Source organism: Schistocerca piceifrons, chromosome 6 (genome assembly GCF_021461385.2).
Source record: "Schistocerca piceifrons isolate TAMUIC-IGC-003096 chromosome 6, iqSchPice1.1, whole genome shotgun sequence".
NCBI lineage: Eukaryota > Metazoa > Arthropoda > Insecta > Orthoptera > Acrididae > Schistocerca > Schistocerca piceifrons.
The window spans coordinates 349831287-349851696 of record NC_060143.1 but is presented as its reverse complement, the minus strand read 5'-3'; the positions used below and the strand labels follow the sequence as shown (position 1 = coordinate 349851696).

At 42.5% G+C, this 20410-nt stretch overlaps 1 protein-coding gene across 2 annotated transcripts in view; it reads left to right on the top strand.

The window, feature by feature from the left end:
• The window catches only part of LOC124802449 (trafficking protein particle complex subunit 12), a 135510-nt gene that overhangs the window by 5882 nt on the left and 109218 nt on the right, over positions 1–20410 (top strand). For both annotated transcript variants that reach the window (XM_047263236.1, XM_047263235.1), the window contains exon 3: positions 15255–15374. In XM_047263236.1, coding sequence (XP_047119192.1) covers positions 15255–15374 — 120 coding nt within the window. The remainder of the gene's footprint in view (positions 1–15254; positions 15375–20410) is intronic.

The window sequence follows — 20410 nt, the reverse complement described above, 5'->3', positions numbered from 1 at the left end:
GTAAAATATATTCCTGTAAACAGTGACTGAGAAGTGTTTAATTTGTGATTGTAAATTTGTCAGTGACCTATGTAGTGTTAGTGGGAAAGGGATTGTATTGGTAAGTGTGGCACATTGCTGCTGTCTATCATTGACAGTGTATCTTAAAGCCATGTGGTGAGGTAATGAATGACCAGAAAATTACTGCTCATCTCTCACCATTAAATGTGTTGCTGGTAGAATACATATATCTTTTCCGTTCAGGAATTGCTGGCACTTGCAGAGTGGCCTGAACAGAGTCCAGCCACTTACCACACATCCACAGTATTTCTTTTAAGATGGGTGTGGATGTGTGTGATGGAATGGGACGGATCATTTTCAAGTTAGGACAGTAATCTGCTGCAGCACATTGCTTGGATTATGTTGAAATATCAGAAGTTCTAAAACACCTAGGTAACCTTCTCTTGCAGAGGGAGACAATTTAAACCTCTTAGCATCTTGAGTGTTGAAAGAGCTGAGGAAGGGGCAATGCATTTGATGCCCTTCATGCCATGAAAAGTGTTCTAGAGAGTGATAGTGGAGACAACAAAATCAGCATTGACAAATACATATTGACAACATGTTACACATTGAGCAGGCTCTTCACTGTGGTAGACTGTTGACAGCTCCAGCTTATTTTGTCTTCTCACACAACAGACGTGGACAGAAAATGCTGGAGAGGTATAGTTTGTCAGTAAACTGAAGCTCAGAGAGCACTACTGGAAGAACAATGTCCTCTCTAGCAGTGCAGGACAGCATGCAGAGAGTTACTTAGATTCTGCAAAATACGGAAGTGTCTGATTCCACCTGTCTGCTTTGACCCATGACGTCACAAACATGACAGAAATGACCATACATTACGACTCCAATATGGTGCCTATGACATCATTATGTAAAAATGACAACAAACACAAAAATACATTGAAAAACCAACACACACACATTCCACAAAAACCTAATGAAACTAACGGGACAGGAGAGCTTCTGTAAAGTTTGGAAGGTAGGAGACGAGGTACTGGCAGAATTAAAGCTGCGAGGATGGGGTGAGAGTCATGCTTGGGTAGCTCAGTCGGTAGAGCACTTACCCACAAAAGGCGAAGGTCCCAAGTTCGAGTCTCGGTCCGGCACACAGTTTTAATCTGCCAGGAAGTTTCATATCGGCGCACACTCCACTGCAGAGTGAAAATCTCGTTCTGGTAATGGGACAAGCTTGGGAAATTGGGGGTTTTTGGGTGGGGACAAAGTAAATATAAACAAATTTAGACACACACCACCATACCAAACCACACAAAATGACTAAATAAACAGACAACACAAAACTTTGGAATAAGACACTTCCCTTGACCTATATAGCTCAACAGAAGCTGCCAATCCCACAAATTGGAATCGAGCACTTCCTTTGACCTATATAGCTCAACAGCAACTCCTGATACCGGAACCCCCTAAGCCATAACCACACATTAGAATCAAACACTTCCCTTGACCTATATAACTCAACAGCAACTCCTGATACCGTAGCAGCCACAACCAACCATTGGAATCGAACAGTTCCCTTCACCCACGTAGGTCAACAGCGACTCCCAATACCAAAGAAACCCACAGATATGACCACAAATTGGAATTTAAAACTTCCCTTCAACTACATACCTACAAACCAACCCACAATACCAAAGCACCAATGCAACAAACCACACAACTCAGAACCACTCCACCAGCCACAACAACACCCAACAAATACACTAAAAACAAGGAAAATAAAAACTTACCACAACAAAGTTGCGGCGCCACAACCTAGGTCAGCCACCACAATCACACACAGGCACACACCCAGCCACAAACACACACATCCATACATACACACACCCACACACCAACGAAAAAATACACAACCAAAAGAAAGACCCAACCCACCCACACCCCATCCCCCAACCCAACCTCCCCCCTCACCCCAAAATAAAATACCCATAAACAAGAAACAAACACCAAGTAAACAAATCTAAATCGCACACTACAACTCAACAAAAACTAAATCACAAACCAACACACTCCTCCCTCCCTCCCCCTTTCACAAACACTACCAACAACTAACCCCCCCCCCCCCCCCCCCCGAGCTGCAGCCACCCACCCACACAAACCACCCCAACCACCTGCCTTTGGCCTGTACATCTTACTGATAGCCCTTAAAAAAACCGAAAAAAAAGAAAAAACAAAAACCCTCAGGGACGCTCTTCCACCAACAGTACTCATCTAAATGAGACTGAAGGTTAGAAGAGCACCTCTTCCCCCTCCCAAGAAATGACTTAATGGTCCCACACATCCCCTCTATGGTATTAGTACAAGCCTCTGTCTCATAATTTTTAAACTCTAAAGTATGGTTCACTACTAAATGATTGTACCCCCTCTCACCCAACCCCCTATAAGAAGAAAAAGCATCAGAAACTACAGTAGAACCTGGTTCTATAAACTCAATCAACCCAACTTATTCCCTCTTAGACTGCCCTCCACAACCCTAAAAACACATTCCGAACACCCACCTCCCGGTACAACAGCCCCTCACACCCAGAGACCAACCACCCCTCCCATACTTCCTTTTCCCAAACTGCGACTCGTCCACCTCCACCGCAACCCCAGGCCCACCCAACTTACCCCTGTACTTAATAAACTCAGAACATATTTCACGACAAAATAAAAACCAGTGAAGCACACTCCTCTCACTTACACCAGTCTCATGCATGCAAAAACTATGAGAGGATTTATAACAAAACTAGTACATCAACAACACAATCTCGCGCATGCCCAACCTAGACGTATCGAACAAGGAACCGCGACATATGAAGTGCCAAGGCCTTCAGTAGTTCTAATGGAATGTTGTCTACTCCCGGGGCCTTGTTTCGACTCAGGTCTTTCAGTGCTCTGTCAAACTCTTCACGCAGTATCTTATCTCCCATTTCGTCTTCATCTACATCCTCTTCCATTTCCATAATATTGTCCTCAAGTACATTGCCCTTGTATAAACCCTCTATATACTCCTTCCACCTTTCTGCCTTCCCTTCTTTGCTTAGAACTGGGTTGCCATCTGAGCTCTTGATATTCATACAAGTGATTCTCTTCTCTCCAAAGGTCTCTTTAATTTTCCTGTAGGCAGTATCTATCTTACCCCTAGTGAGATAAGCCTCTACATCCTTACATTTGTCCTCTAGCCATCCCTGCCTAGCCATTTCGCACTTCCTGTCGATCTCATTTTTGAGACGTTTGTATTCCTTTTTGCCTGCTTCATTTACTGCATTTTTATATTTTCTCCTTTCATCAATTAAATTCAATATTTCTTCTGTTACCCAAGGATTTCTACTAGCCCTCAACTTTTTACCTACTTGATCCTCTGCTTCCTTCACTACTTCATCCCTAAGAGCTACCCATTCTTCTTCTACTGTGCTTCTTTCCCCCATTCTTGTCAATTGTTCCCTTATGCTCTCCCTGAAACTCTGTACAACCTCTGGTTCTTTCAGTTTATCCAGGTCCCATCTCCTTAAATTCCCACCTTTTTGCAGTTTCTTCAGTTTTGTTCTATACTTCATAACCAATAGATTGTGGTCAGAGTCCACATCTGCCCCTGGAAATGTCTTACAATTTAAAACCTGGTGCCTGAATCTCTGTCTTACCATTATATAATCTATCTGAGACCTTCCAGTATCTCCAGGCTTCTTCCATGTATATAACCTTCTTTCATGATTCTTGAATGAAGTGTTAGCTACATGAGCTGTTTTTGCAGGGTGGTGGAGTGTATGATTCGTGGCTGGTTGGTATGTTGGCTCGAATCTCACAGTGTACTATCTACTGCACAACGTGCATTTCGTTTACGCTTTTCTGTAGTTGGCCATTTCATTACTTTGTCAACACGTGTCATGAATGGTTTTCCGCAGAAATACCATACTCTACACGTGGAGTTTTCGTGACCACCTGCCGTATTTCCTTCAGGGATTTTTAAAAGACCAAGTTTTCAAGATACGTGTGGGTTGGCCGTATCAGACACCTTCATCCAGGAAAACAGGGTACCTCGGGGCTCCATCCTGAATGTCATCTTCGTTGCTATAGCCATTAACCCTATTATGGCCTGTCTTCCGTCGGGCATCTCGATGTCTCCCTTTTTGTTGACGACTTTGTGATCTATTGCGGTTCCCCATGGACACGTCTCCTTGAGTGGCATCTTCAGTGATGTATCAGTTGTGTTTACTCATGGAGCATCACTATTGGCTGTCACTTCTGCACTGATAAAACTATTTGTATGAATTTCTGGCAGTGCAATGACTTTCTTCCACCGTCTTTACATCTTGGGCTTGTTGCTCTTTGTTCGCTGAAACTATGAAATTCCTGGGGCTCATGCTTGGCAGAAAACTTTCTTGGTCCTACCACATGTATTGCCTGGTCACATGCTGTGTCCAGTCCGTCAGGGTCCTATGTGTCGTAAGCGGTACTTCCTGGGGAGCAGATCAGACCACCCTCCTCTGTTTGTATTGATCACTTGTCCTTTCAAAACTAGGCTGTGGGTGTTTCATTTACGCATCTGCACATGCATCCATCTTATGCCATGTTAATACAGTCCACCATCGTGAAATCTGTTTGGCTACGGGCGCCTTTTACACTAGTGCAGCTGAGAGTCTGTATGCAGAAGCAGCCAAACTACCACTGTCATACCAGTGTGATGTTCTCCTCAGTGGATATGCGTGCAGTTTGTGTGCCATACCCAACCTGTGCCTCCTTCGATGACTCCCATAACCACCAGTATGGGACACGTCCTTCTCTGTTACCTCCCGGGGTTCGCTTTTGGCCTTTGCTCCGGCATCTTAACTTCACAATACCTGCCACGTTCCTATGAGCCCTTCTCCACCTTGAGTGTGTGTGGCAGCCCGTGTTCATCTTGGACTTTATTCGCTTCCTAAGGAAATTAGTCTGGGCTCAATCTATTGCTGTGAGTTTGTTGACCTATGCACACAACTGAGTGATAGTACCTTCATGTACACTGACAGCCGTAAGACTGTCAGTAGTGTCGGGTGTGCCTACATCATTGGCAGCAATGATTTTCATTATTGGCTTCCAGAACACTGATCAATATTTATGGCAGAGCTGTTCATCCTCTATTAGGCCATGCAGCACATCCACCAACAAAGGCTTTTTAATTGTGTCAAACGCTCTGATTCTCTCAGTGCCCTTCAGACCCTCTGTGTGCTGTACACATTCCACCCCTGAATGCAATGGGTCCAAGAAAGCTTCCACTTGCTCACTCTTGAGTGAGTTGCTGTGATGTTTTTGTGGGTTCCTGGTCATGTCGGTCTGATGGAAATTGAGGCTGCTGATGCAGCTGCCAAGCCTGCAATGCTCCTATCTTAGCCCACTGGCTCTTCCATTCCTTCCAATTGTCACTGTGTTGCCACTGTTGACATCACCACTGATCTTCTCATCAAGGGAACAAGCTCTGGGGGATTAAACCTCTCCCAGTGACTTGGCTGACTACTTCTCGATCCTTTTGCAGCAAGGTGATCATTTTAGCTAGGTTGAGTATTGGGCACTGTCATTTCAGCCATTGTCATTTGTTAGATGGTGATCCACCACTACTATGTCCTCATTGTCTTCGGCCTTTGATGGTTCTCCATTTCCTGACTGAATGCCCTTTTTTTTAACCACTTCCATTGTAGTTGGGCTTAATGTGTAACCGCTTTTAGCTTTCTTTTTTTATTAGTGTTCTAAGGTTATGATGTGGGTGCACATGACCTTAGTTGTTTTTGCACCCTAAAACAAAACAAAACCCTCACCCAGCGCTTCCTATTCCATTTCTGTCACAGGCTTATCCTATCCATCAGAGGCCAGGCACCTGTGAAAGCAGCAATGTCAGACAACAGCTCTGCTGCAATTGTTGCACAGCTTTTTGTATTGATATAACTACCAACCAGCTGTCCAACAGGATGATTGGCCACTGCTAAACTGTGCCCAAGAGTAAAGTGGATCACCTTGTGGCACAACCTGAAACTAAACATAACATGCTTGATTTCAATGACTACTTCACAACCCAGGCCACCTGTGTCTACCACTACCATCTCTGAAGAGCCCAAATGGGAGTTACTCTTACAACACATAACCCGCACCCCAAATCATCCCATCCTCAACCTAAGGTAAACTAATGTTTTCACACTTTACACCCAACTGTTTCTGCCCCTCTGTCCTGTCATCTTGTAATTCACATACACTCACCCTCAATGAGCATCAATCTCTGCCAGTGCACCTGGCAGTTTTTCCTCCTTTCTCTGCTGATCTCCTTTTCTGTTCACTCCCTTTCTCCCCCCCCCCTCGACCCTCTACCCCTACCTACAACCCTACCCCCCCACCCCTCCCTCCCAGCCCCCCTATTGCTTCACCTGGCAGCCTTGTCCTACAGTGCCTACTTTTCTCCTCGCACCTTTACCATGCTATCCCTCCCCCTTTCCCACCCCACTCCAGGTTGCTACTTCCATTTGATTCAGGTGCCTTCTGGCCAGAGACAGCGAGATAGGAGTTGCGTGTGAGGTGTATTTGCTTTGTGTGTGTGTGTGTGTGTGTGTGTGTGTGTGTCTCTGAACATGTTGTCTATTACAGAAGGAGACCTTCTGGCCAAAATCTTACATGTTTAGTAGTCTTTTTGTTGTGCCAGTCTGCGACTCAATGTCTCCCCTATATGGTGAGTAGTAATCTATCCTTTTCATAATATAGTTATCATTCCTTCCTGGATTTAAAGTTGTTTACATACACTAAAACCAAGATTGACCCCAGTATAGATCCCTGAGACAACCTGTGTATGATTGCTATTAGAGCTGAATGATGGGTATTAACTGTGTCGTATTCTTCATGTCCCCCCCATGAACCGTGGACCTTGCCATTGGTGGGGAGGCTTGCATGCCTCAGTGATACAGATAGCCATACCGTAGGTGTAACCACAACGGAGGGGTATCTGTTGAGAGGCCAGACAAATGCTTGGTTCCTGAAGAGGGGCAGCAGCCTTTTCAGTAGTTGCAGGGGCTACAGTCTGGATGACTGACTGATTTGGCCTTGTAACACTAACCAAAACAGCCTCTCTGTGCTGGTACTGCGAACGGTTGAAAGCAAGGGGAAACTACAGCCGGAATTTTTCCCGAGGGCATGCAGCTTTACTGTATGCTTAATGATGATGGCGTCATCTTGGGTAAAATATTCCGGAGGTAAAATAGTCCCCCATTCGGACCTCCGGGCGGGGACTACTCAGGAGGATGTCTTTATCAGGAGAAAGAAAACTGGCATTCTATGGGTTGGAGTGTGGAATGTCAGATCCCTTAATCGGGCAGGTAGGTTAGAAAATGTAAAAAGGGAAATGGATAGGTTAAAGTTAGATATAGTGGGAATTAGTGAAGTTCGGTGGCAGGAGGAACAAGACTTTTGGTCAGGTGATTACAGGGTTATAAATACAAAATCAAATAGGGGTAATGCAGGAGTAGGTTTAATAATGAATAAAAGAATAGGAATGTGGGTAAGCTACTACAAACAGCATAGTGAACGCATTATTGTGGCCAAGATAGACACGAAGCCCACTCCTACTATAGTAGTACAAGTTTATAAGCCAACTAGCTCTGCAGATGACGAAGAAATTGAAGAAACGTGTGATGAAATAAAAGAAATTATTCAGATAATGAAGGGAGACGAAAATTTAATAGTTATGGGTGACTGGAATTCGGTAGTAGGAAAAGGGAGAGAAGGAAACGTAGTAGGTGAATATGGATTGGGGGTAAGAAATGAAAGAGGAAGCCGCCTGGTAGAATTTTGCACAGAGCACAACTTAATCATAGCTAACACTTGGTTCAAGAATCATAAAAGAAGGTTGTATACATGGAAGAAGCCTGGAGATACTGACAGGTTTCAGATAGATTATATAATGGTAAGACAGAGATTTAGGAACCAGGTTTTAAATTGTAAGACACTTCCAGGGGCAGGTGTGGACTCTGACCATAATCTATTGGTTATGAACTGTAGATTAAAACTGAAGAAACTGCAAAAAGGTGGGAATTTAAGGAGATGGGACCTGGATAAACTGACTAAACCAGAGGTTGTACAGAGTTTCAGGGAGAGCGTAAGGGAACAAATGGCAGGAATGGGGGAAAGAAATACAGTAGAAGAAGAATGGTTAGCTTTGAGGGATGAAATAGTGAAAACAGCAGAAGATCAAGTAGGTAAAAAGACAGGGGCTGGTAGAAATCCTTGGGTAACAGAAGAAATATTGAATTTAATTGATGAAAGGAGAAAATATAAAAATGCAGTAAATGAAGCAGGCAACAATGAATACAAACGTCTCAAAAATGTGATCGACAGGAAGTGCGAAATGGCTAAGCAGGGATGGCTAGAGGATAAATGTAAGGATGTAGAGGCTTACCTCACTAGGGGTAAGATAGATACTGCCTACAGGAAAATTAAAGAGACCTTTGGAGAAAAGAGAACCACTTGTATGAATATTAAGAGCTCAGATGGAAACCCAGTTCTAAGCAAAGAAGGGAAAGCAGAAAGGTGGAAGGAGTATATAGAGGGTCTATACAAGGGCGATGTTCTTGAGGACAATATTATGGAAATGGAAGAGGATGTAGATGAAGATGAAATGGGAGATATGATACTGCGTGAAGAGTTTGACAGAGCACTGAAAGACATGAGTCGAAACAAGGCCCAGGGAGTAGACAACATTCCATTAGAACTACTGACGGCCTTGGGAGAGCCAGTCCTGACAAAACTCTACCATCTGGTGAGCAAGATGTAAGAGACAGGCGAAATACCCTCAGACTTCAAGAAGAATATAATAATTCCAATCCCAAAGAAAGCAGGTGTTGACAGGTGTGAAAATTGCCGAACTATCAGTTTAATAAGTCATGACCGCAAAATACTAACACAAATTCTTTACAGACAAATGGAAAAACTAGTAGAAGCCGACCTCGGGGAAGATCAGTCTGGATTCCGTAGAAATATTGGAACACGTGAGGTAATACTGGCCCTACAATTTATCTTAGAAGCTAGATTGAGTAAAGGCAAACCTACGTTTCTAGCATTTGTAGACTTAGAGAAAGCTTTTGACAATGTTGACTGGAATACTCTCTTTCAAATTCTGAAGGTGGCGGGGGTAAAATACAGGGAGTGAAAGGCTATTTACAATTTGTATAGAAACCAAATGGCAGTTATAAGAGTTGAGGGGCATGAAAGGGAAGCAGTGGTTGGGAAGGGAGTGAGACAGGGTTGTAGACTCTCCCCGATGTTATTCAATCTGTATATTGAGCAAGCACTGAAGGAAACAAAAGAAAATTTCGGATTAGGTGTTAAAATCCATGGAGAAGAAATAAAAACTTTGAGGTTCGCCGATGACATTGTAATTCTGTCAGAGACAGCAAAGGACTTGGAAGAGTAGTTGAACGTAATGGATAGTGTCTTGAAAGGAGGATATAAGATGAACATCAACAAAAGCAAAACGAGGGTAATGGAATGTAGTCGAATTAAGTCTGGTGATGCTGAGGGTGTTAGATTAGGAACTGAGACACTTGAAGTAGTAAAGGAGGTTTACTATTTGGGGAGCAAAATAACTGATGATGGTCGAAGTAGTGAGGATATAAAATGTAGACTGGCAATGAGAAGGAAAGCATTTCTGAAGAAGAGAAATTTGTTAACATCGATTATAGATTTAAATGTCAGGAAGTCGTTTCTGAAAGTATTTGTATGGAGTGTAGCCATGTATGGAAGTGATACATGGACGATAAATAGTTTGGACAAGAAGAGAATAGAAGCTTTCGAAATGTGGTGCTACTGAAGAATACTTAAGATTAGATGGTTAGATCACATAACTAATGAGGAGGTGTTGGATAGGATTGGAGAGAAGAGAAGTTTGTGGCACAACCTGACTAGAAGAACGGATTGGTTGGTAAGACATGTTCTGAGGCATCAAGGGATCACCAATTTAGTATTGGAGGGCAGCGTGGAGGGTAAAAATCGTAGAGGGAGACCAAGAGATGAATACACCAAGCAGATTCAGAAGGATGTAGGTTGCAGTAGGTACTGGGAGATGAAGAAGCTTGCACAAGATAGAGTAGCATGGAGAGCTGCATCAAACCAGTCTCAGGACTGAAGAACACAACAACAACAACATTCTTCATGTTTTTTGTTTTCTGGAAGTGGGATCTCATTCAGTCATGTGCTGTCCTCTAATTATCTATCTACTTAAGTAGCTTATCGTGACTAATTATATAAAAAGTGTTATTGATGAATTTTGTTTTAGGCATCGTCCAAGTCACAATTCTCTATTTTGCCTTCAAATGCTAGAGATGTCTCCAGCAATGGAAGATAAAACATTTGATAAGTTCAATGATTTCTTCTTTGCTGGGCCCACAGCATATATGAGGTCAAAATATGATATTTTTGTGTAAATTGGTTACCAGTTAGCTGCAAAATATTTTATTTAGCTTCTGATGGTCGTATTTCTTCACTACAACCTTGTTTCAGACAGTATGTAAAACAGCTTTATGCGTAACATACATAGGCACAGGTAATTTAATTTGACAGATAAAAAAATTACTCACCAAGTAGTGGCAGAACACATATATAAATGAAGGTTGTAATTAGGCAAGCTTTTGGAGCCAATAAGTCCTCCTTCAGGCAGATATGTTGAAGGGGAAGGAAGAGAGGTGAAGAAAAGAACTAGAGAGGTCTAGGAAAAGGGGTAGATTTCAGGAAATTCACCCAGAACCACAGGTCAGGGGAGACTTCCTGAACAGCAATTCTGGGTGACTTTCCCAAAATCTACCGCTTTTCCTGGACCTCTCCAATCCTTTTCCTTCACCCTTTCTGCCTGAAGAAGGAACCACTGAACCCGAAACCTTGCTAAGTCACGACCTTGTTTTATGTGTGTGTTCTGCCACCGCTTGGTGAGTAGATTTTTATTTATCCAATTAAATTATTTTGTCAAGAATTGAATGTTTTTGATGTTATAGACACAAGTAAGCTATATTAATTGTAACATCAACAGGTACACCTGACAATGGCGTATTAGTTGAAACCTGTGCCCTTTTTCCGGTATGTGGACAATAGTTTTATTGTTTGGTATCATGAACACGATAATTTAAATGGCTTTTTAGAACATCTGAATTCAGTCCACTCAAATATTCACTTCCCGGTGGTGGTGAAGAGGGATGGTTGCCTTTCTTTCTGTGTTGGTTAGCAGGAAGACTGAGGATACTTTGGGACATCATTTACATGAAGCAAACTCCTGCTTATTGGTATCTTCAGGCTGATAGTCGTCACCATCTGGCTCAAGGGATGGTTCATTGAATGCACTTTTGAAAGTTTGACAGCTGAGTTAGCCCACCTCAAAGTCACCTTTCACGGGAATGTTTATAGTGAAAGACAGGTCAGATGCACTTTGCACTATCAACCAACCATAAATCAAGTGAGTGATGAAAGCAATGAGGTGGCTCCGAAGTCTAGAGCCTGTCTTACAAAGTTTTTCCAACAGAATTGGTCATGTTCTGTGGAAAGATTAAGTGAAATGTGTTTTTCTACCATCATTTTAGATTAAGGCCCTTTTAGAGTCTGTAAAGGATGATCTTAATTTTTTTTAATGTGAGTGGCTACCACATTCTTTTCACAAGTTGATGAAATGCCTCAGAAATGTGGACCGTTATATTGAGCGTGTGTGTTACACATATTTGTAACGGTTGAGCTTCTCAGCAATAATGTGTCAGTGTTTATGGGTGTCCTCAGTTTATGGATAAGCAGATGGTTAGTCATCACACTCACATACAACCCTGCAAAGTAATTGCAGCACAGCTTTCACACATGACTCTATCTTTGTTTGGATAGTGAATGAAGATCACTGGACTGCAGTAGGAGATGGTGGTAGGATATATGGGACAGGTCTTGCACCTGCTCACCCACAGCAAAATTATGAGGTGCAGGACAGAGAGCAGGGAAGACATATAAATGGAATATTGCCAAGTTAAGGTGGGTGATGGAATAATATGTATACATTTGGAGATTTGATTTGGACATAATAATCTGTGTCTCTGCTGGTAATTATATTTGTTCAGACCCCATTGCAAAGGATGCCGATTGTGTTTCCATAGGCCTGTGTGATAAAGGAAGTACTGCTCTGTCAATAATCCACACTGCTGAAAGAAAGGTTGTTGGTGTCATGGGAAGAAAAGGCACAGAAAATCTGTTTCTGGAATAACTAGACAGGCCATTGTCTGTAAAGGCTTTTGGAAGGTATTAGACATATTTTGCTAATATTGAAACTAAGTCAGTGTTTTAGCTTGATGTGTTTGATATGGACAAAGTTTTTATAGAAGCATTTGAGATTTCGATAGCAACAACAATGAATGTAGCCCATTTAGTTGAAGGTCAAGATAAAGCAAATTTTGAAACTTGATGGTGTTGAGGTTCTAAAAAACAGAGGAGAAACTTTTTCCTGCGAGTTCATATCACAGAAGTAACATCAGTGAAACTGAAGGTGTTGAGTTGACAGGTAGCGCATAAATACCGGTATGTTGGCTTCGACTTTTTAAGGTGCCGTGTGAGTGCCCTTGGCAATACTGTGGATTTATTTGTAGATTTGATCCTCAGTCGAGTAATGATTAAGAATCATAATGTGGTTGGTCAAAATGGTCAAGGAGTGGGTGTCAGGAGTGTGCTGAGATGATTACTGTCACACAATAGCACACAGGATATGTTGTTGTGCAGGTATGCAGCATCCACAGTGTCAAGCAAGGATATGATTACTACAATATATATTCTTCCACAGCTACTTGGATAGTACTCGTATTACTGCATGACTAGTTTAATTTTCAAATTCATGTTACTGTGTGTATCGCTTTCTGAAAATTTAGATACAGGTACTGGACAAAAATATGGAAACACCAAAAAAATAACACATTATCATGCCTAATACAGTGCAGGAAAACAGTCAGCACTCAGAACAACTCCCAGTCATCTAGGTCCAGTTTGGTTTTCAAGGGAATCTTGTACTATAGTGGTGAGTTCAGGTAACAGTGGCGGAGGCAGATAGCAGTCACGTACCATTCTCACCAAAGTAGACTACAGAGGCTCAATAATACCGAGATCTGGTGACTGAGGGTGGCCAGGGAAGATGTGACAGTTCATCCTCATGTACACAAGATTAGTGCTAGACGATGCAAGCTGTGTGAACAGCTGCGTCACTGATGAGCAGTTTTGGAATTCCAGCTCACTTTTTAAATTCCTGCTTATGGAGCTTCCTTCATGTTGTTTTGGTGCTGATGGGTTTGTGAGTGTGACATTCAGTTCTGCAGTGACTTTTGCAGTTTCCGTCCTCTTTATTTTTCATCACAGTCTTCTATAATGACCATCCGTCATGATTACTCAACATGCGTACATCCACATTTTGACTTAGTGGATGATGTTTTTCTGCTTTTCCTGTTTGCAGTAAAAATCTTTGATACGATGTCCCTTGAAGTATCACTCACTCTGGCTGCATTGATTACGGTACCACCCACCATTTAAGAACCAACGATTTGCCCATTTTCAAATTCAGTTAGCTTCAACATAATGTATTCACAACCACACAGAACACTATTCTGACCATGACTGACACTTGCAGCTTATTGAGGACTGTTTACGTGTGGTGTTCATGGTCAAATACAACAGCATGACCTGCACGATTGGCTAGCATCTACAGTTTTCTTCAAGCATGCATTTCTTGTGTTGTTTCCATATTTTGCCCAACTCCTGTAGAACCATTGTTATAAATTGATTCCAGCTTCAAATATCCAGAAGCAGTTCCCTTATCATCATCTTATTTTTACTGGAAGATTAAGTTGCAGTTGAGTGGCAGCCCTTCCTCATTTTTTTATTGTTTCCATCCTAGAATTTCAATTACCACAATAAATATGAAGTTGATAAATGCATATCTTCCACATGTCTCTTCAGAGAGCTTGGATTTTTTACACATTTGCAACACAATTGTGTTTTTGATAGTAATTTTTAAAAAATCGGATTCAGTTTATTTGTAGTTTACGAAGGCATAAGCCAAGATGGAACAATAATTCCACATAGATAGTAAATGTTTCGAACTAGGGTCTCAGCCTGTACAAAATTATTGAATGTATTAATTGTTCCTTTATTTGCCTGTAATAATTGAACAAAAATCTGTATCTCTTACATAATCTGTTGATTTTGGTTGCTATGGGAATAGTGATTTTTGAGTGATCCTACAATCGTGCAAATAAAAAGGTATTAACTTTGGTATATGTTTCCATTATCATATAACACTGGTATGAGTTTTCATTACCATGTTGTGGGCAACAGTATCAGCTTATTACAAGAGGGTAATTTCAGTATATGCATATAATGGACTTATTCATCTTGTGTCTGTATTACATCTGAATCTTCAACTTCAGGTTAAGGGGTACTAGTCCATACACTTATGAGCAGATTTACATGTAGACGTTGCCATTTTTGTGTTGGGTTACAAGCAGGATAAAGTATTCTCACGTAAAAGTGTTATACAAGCTCTCTTCAGACACAAAGCAGGAAACTGAGTATCACTTCATAATCAAATGAAAATTAAAAATGTGTCATCTACAAGCACATAATAATTAAAATCCCAAAGGCAATTGGTTCTGACAGGTGTGAATATTACAAGCAAGAATTAAAGATTCCTGTTGGATGCATAGCATGTAGCTGTATGTATGTAAACAATCTTAGATTCTTACGGCTCTTAGATACTGTGGCAGTTGTTCTGTGATAATCATAGTCATGCAGGTATTAAGCAAGTAATATGAGATAAACACAAGTCAGTATAACTATGAAAGCAGCAATTTGTTTCAAAGTCGTGGTTTTCCTTTTAATGTTACTTTGTTATATTGAGCTCCAGTAAGCTAAATTGAGCATTAATAAGCAAAGAAAGGTTATAGAACTTCACTGATAATTATTAATGCAGTTTCTAGAAGATTAGCAGACAATTGCAATGTTTATCTTGACCAAAAGGTTCTTCTTCATGGTATGAGCTACAGAACATGTTATGTGAATAGGTGTATGGGTGTTCAAATGAAATGGAGTTAATGGGATTGAGGTTGAGAGCTATTAGAATATAAAAAGTCCATCCATATTATTTTCACACTGTTAAAGTCAGTTATGCTTCAGGATTTAAAAATTGCGTGATTGTTTTATTTTTATTGTAGGCAGACACTGTTCTTGAAATGGTGACACACTATTTGGGAGAAGCTGAAGCTGCCAAAAGGAATGTTCTCACAGCAAGTGATGTCACACAAGATGATCGTGGCCTCCGTGAACTTATTCAGGTGAGTCCACTTAGAAATACTAATAATTGGTGGGAGCATAACATAGAAGACATATTTATATCAAAGACAGCTGTTACTTGATGTATTCTAAGATTTGAGTGGTGCCTCAGTCCAGGTCCTCGGATAATTATTACACTCCATTTGTCTTTGCACTTTTTACTGTCATCTCTCCTAGCATGATTTCCTTAAACTGTTATTCTCTAATTTTTCACACTTAGCTTTGCGACTTTAAATTATGACTTCATTTCTTGTTGTCTTTTTTGTACAATATGCAAGAATCTAAATAGCCAGCTGTGGATCAGAGAGGCAAATCATTCACATATATATACGAGGATTGTATAAAAAGTAGTGAAAAGACTGTTGTAACATGAAGATGTGCATCAGATGGCATGTGTGCTGTGCTGTCCTGTCCTGTGTGAAGCTGATAGCATAAGGTCAGTTGTAGTAGAGCAGTGAGTGGCGACAGCTTTGTTTGAGCCTGTTGCAGTGTGTATTGTATGAAAGTGCAACAGGCTAGTTCAGATGCCCTAACCACTGGCGGCTGCTGTGTAAGAGCACGAGAGTGCATGAACACCCTGACTTTTGATGCTTTGCGGATTGCAGATTTATTGGTTATTTTTCTTTGTATATTTTAAATGTCATGTACGTGCTGCAATCTGAAAGATTCGGCACTTCAATCTACCGTGCTACTGCTCCTCTAGACTCCATGAAACTTGCCATCAGGGTTACAAGCACACCTTCAGTTGTGCACGTTTTAAGGATCTTTTGCGCATGTGCAACTTGCATGACGTAATTGCCTTACGTGCCAAATACACACAGATTTGATAAACAATGTGCACAGTTCACGATGTGTACAGCTAGTCCTTGCCACTCAACTAGAAGTTTAAGTCAGGGCCACCAGGTGCAGCACACAGCAGCACACTTTTATCCCCATTCGGTCGCCATAAATCCTCCTTGATGATAGCACACTCCTCAGATATGCTAATTCAGTTATATATAGTAAAATTAGATTGGATGTCAGTATATGTTTAAGCTGTACTGACAGTAAACATATTTTGTGGGTTTCTGAGTGAGTTATAGTATATTAAGTTATGAACTTCATCATACAATAATCTGAGAATCATAAGGGCCCAAAGCATATCACTGTCGATTGTGGGATTGTAGTAGTTATTCATGCTTCTGAAATCTGTTGATCTGTGCTGTAGGCCCACATTGTATTTATGAAAATTCATGTAAAGCTGTATCACTGGTTTCTCTGATATTCACTTAAATGTGGGGTCAAGAATTGTGCGATTTAGGCCTATGAGGGTTGCAGTGCCTCATTTCTATTCTAGTCAAGTGACCATGTTGGTAACATTACAACTTAAGTTTAATCGTTTCCACGAATGGCAGTTTGTGTTTGGATTTGGTTGTTTACTGTGTGAGAATCGGCTTCTGTGTGCTGCTTGCAGCTTCACTCCTTCACAGCTATCCTGTTGGTGTCGAAGCCCATCAAATGCTGAATTCTACCTGTGGTGTTATTTACAGTCGGCTGCTCGATGTCTGATCGAGGCAGAAATCCACCTGTACCTCTCTGAGCAGGGTGTCACTGGAGTCCATCATGTGGTGAAAAAAGTAAATGCATCCTTAGTGCACTCTTTTTATCACTTTTGATAGAGTGGTGCTACTGTCAAAGATCAAAGAAGGCTATGTTATCACAGTATGACCATACATTCCAAACGTGATGCTCTGCTACCAGGGCCATGGTTACAGCCACATCCGAGAGTCCTGCTGACTCCCTCCCGGTCAAGTGTGTAACCAGTGGTAGGGATGCTCACAAGGGCGATTGCCTGCCTCCGTCTCCCCCCTGTATCAACTGCAATGGTGACCATGCCACCTTTTCCCAAGATTGTCCTATGTATCTCAATTATCGGGTTGTGTGGTCAGAAACACTGCAATCTACCATCTCACACCTACAGTACTGTTCTTGCTACGTCTTGCACCATGAAAGACGTTGTCAAGCAGACATGCAACCTCAAATTTAGCACCACGGTTGTGACATCGCCCAGCTTCATGGTAGCATTCCCATCTCCTCCTCCAGCTGTTCAACAAGCCACCAAACTTCCGCCTCACTGTGTGAAGTCATCCTCTACATAACTGGCAGGCCCGAAAGGACAGAAGGAATACTCCTGTGAAGTCTTACTACATCCCTCAAGCCAACAAACATCTGAGTCTTCCTTTGCCAACTGTAAAGGCTCCAGGAAGTCAAAAGGAAACTGTCTTCTCCTTTGCTGACTCTGAGATCTTCTTCGACGGTGTCACCACGTGATACTCTCACCCGGCCGACCTCCATGTTGCCAGTGCACACCACTGACTGTTTTTCTGCCCTGAACTCCACAGACCAACAGAAGGAGAATGCCTATGCCTCTGTAGACCTCATGGAGAAGGATCCTCCATCCCCTGTGGCCTTTGGCAGTGAGTCTTCAAAGGCTGGTATTCGGCATCTGCCATGGTGACACCCTTTCATTTTTTCCCCTCATAATGACTGCCCTCCAATTGAATGTTCACGTCCTTTGATCCAGCAAAGGAGACTTACAGCTGCTCTTTGAATCATAGTGTCTCCTTGTACTCTGCCTCCAGGAATAAAGGAAACAAAATTGCGTCCTCACAACCGCTCTGAGCTCTCACATTTCTTCCCAGACTGCTTTGACCTTTCACCCCCCCCCCCCCTTCCCTCCGAGGACAGCATTCCAACTGATGGGGGAGTCAAGGTGCTCATCCGGAATGATGATCATACTCAACCCATCTCCCTGACTACCCGGCTCCAAGCTGTTGCAGTCCACATTTTCCTTTCTCGCTTGTTCTTTTTCCTTTGTACCATTTACACCCCTCCATCATTCAACATCTCACACATACTCGAGCAACCATTTCCCGTATGCTATCTATTTGCTGAGCCCTTCCTCACCTCCATGCACACCCAGATGGCAGCTTAATAAGGCTAACTGGAGGCTTTAATCCTCTCTGGCGACCTTTGACAAACAACATTTCCCCATTTGTGATGATCAGGCCGAATACCTTACAAATGTTAGCCTTAGAGCTGCAAACTGTTCCATTCCTCGCACTTCCTCTTTACCTCACTGTGTCCCACTCCCTTGGTGGACTGAGGTGTGCTGCGAAGCAGTTCAAACACGGAGACATGCTCTCTGCATTTTTAACCATCATCCTAAGATGGCAAACAGCATTCATTACAAACAGTTGCATGCACAGTGTCGTCGTGTTGTTCGGGATAGCAAAAAAGCTAGCTTTATTTCATTTACTAGTTCTTTTAACAGTTCCACTGCCTCTTCCGCCCTGTGGGCCAACCTCCGACGGGTCTCTGGGATCGAGATCCATTCCAAAATTTCTGACCCGAAAAAAGCAGATGATGTGATAGTGGGCCCTACTGCTTTCTCCAACACCTTGTGCCTCCATTTTGTGGAGATTTTGAGCTCCTCCCACTATCACTCTGGCTTCCTCCATTGGAAACGAGCGGAGGAGGCTCGGATGATACCCTCCTTTTCTCAGAATGGTGAGTGCTACAATGCTGCCTTTACTATGAGGGAGCTAAATCATGCTCTCACTTTATCCCAATCCTCTGCCCCATGACCAGACAGAGCTCAGCACTTTTCTCTTGCGCGGGCAAGCACTTTCTCCTTCGCCCGTACAACTGCATCTGGCAGAGGGCATGTTTTCCATACTCAGGTGTGAAGCCACTGTCATACCTATACATAAGCTCGATAAGGACAAACATCTTCCTTCTAGCTACTGCCCCATTTCTCTCACCAGCTGTGTTTGCAAGGTGATGGAACATATGATTCATGTCCGGCTGGTATGGTGGCTTGAGTCTCACAATTTGCTAAACACTGCAGAGTGTGGATTTAGAGCATGCCATTCTGCAATTGACCATCTTGTCACTTTACCCACCCATGTCTTGAATGGTCTTCTGTGAAAATCCCAGACTGTGGCTGTGTTTTTTGATCGGAGAAAGCCTACGACACCTGCTGGAGAGCTGATATACTCTGTACTTTCTACACGTGGGGCTTCATGGGCGCAAGCCCCCTTTCCTTCAGGAATTTTTTGAAAGACTGAGTTTTCAAAGTATGTGTGGGTTCTGCCTTGTCACACACCTTTATCCAGGAAAATGGTATGCCCCAAGGCTCGAGCGTCGTCCACTTTATCACCTTTAATCCTATACTGACCTGTTTACCACTGGGCATCAGGGCTCACTTGTCATTGATGATTTTGCCATCTGTTGCAGTTCTCCATGGATCTGACTCATCTTCAGCGATGTCTCGATTGTCTTTACTCATGGAACATCAATAGTGGCTTTCGTTTTTCCACTGAAAAAACCATTTGTATGAATTTCTGGCAGAAAAATTGGTTTCTACCACCTTCTTTACATCTTGGGCCTGTTGCTCTTCTGTTCATTGAAACTACAGAATTCATGGGGCTCATGCTTGGTATGAAACTTTCTTGGTCCTCCCACGCGTCTTACCTGGCAGCCCTCTACATGCGGTCCCTCAGTGTCGTACGTGTCCTACGTGTCCTCAGTGGTTCTTCCTGGGGAGCAAATCAAACCACTATCCTTCATTTGCACCGTTCCCTTGTCTGTTCGAAACTAAACTAAGGATGTTTCATGTATGCATCTGCACGTCCATCCCTCTTACGCAGTTTCAATGCTGTCCACCATCGTGTCATCCATTTGGCCACTGGCACCTTTTGCAATAGCCCAGTTACGAGTCTGTGTGCAGAAGCAGTACCTAAGCCCGCTGGTTCTTACATTCTCTCTTATGATCTCTTTGTTGCTGTCTGTAAGCAGGTGGTCCTCCCTTTGTGGGAAATAGCTCCTCTCCCGGAGGCTTGTACGACCTCCTCTCACCCCTCACCGTGAGGAGATCATTTTAGCTAGATTGCATATCAGGCACTGTCTTCTTAGCTATCACCGTTTGTTAAGTTGTGCTCCCCACCACTTTGTGCTCATTCCCCTCAACCTATGATGGTCTGCCATTTTCTGACGG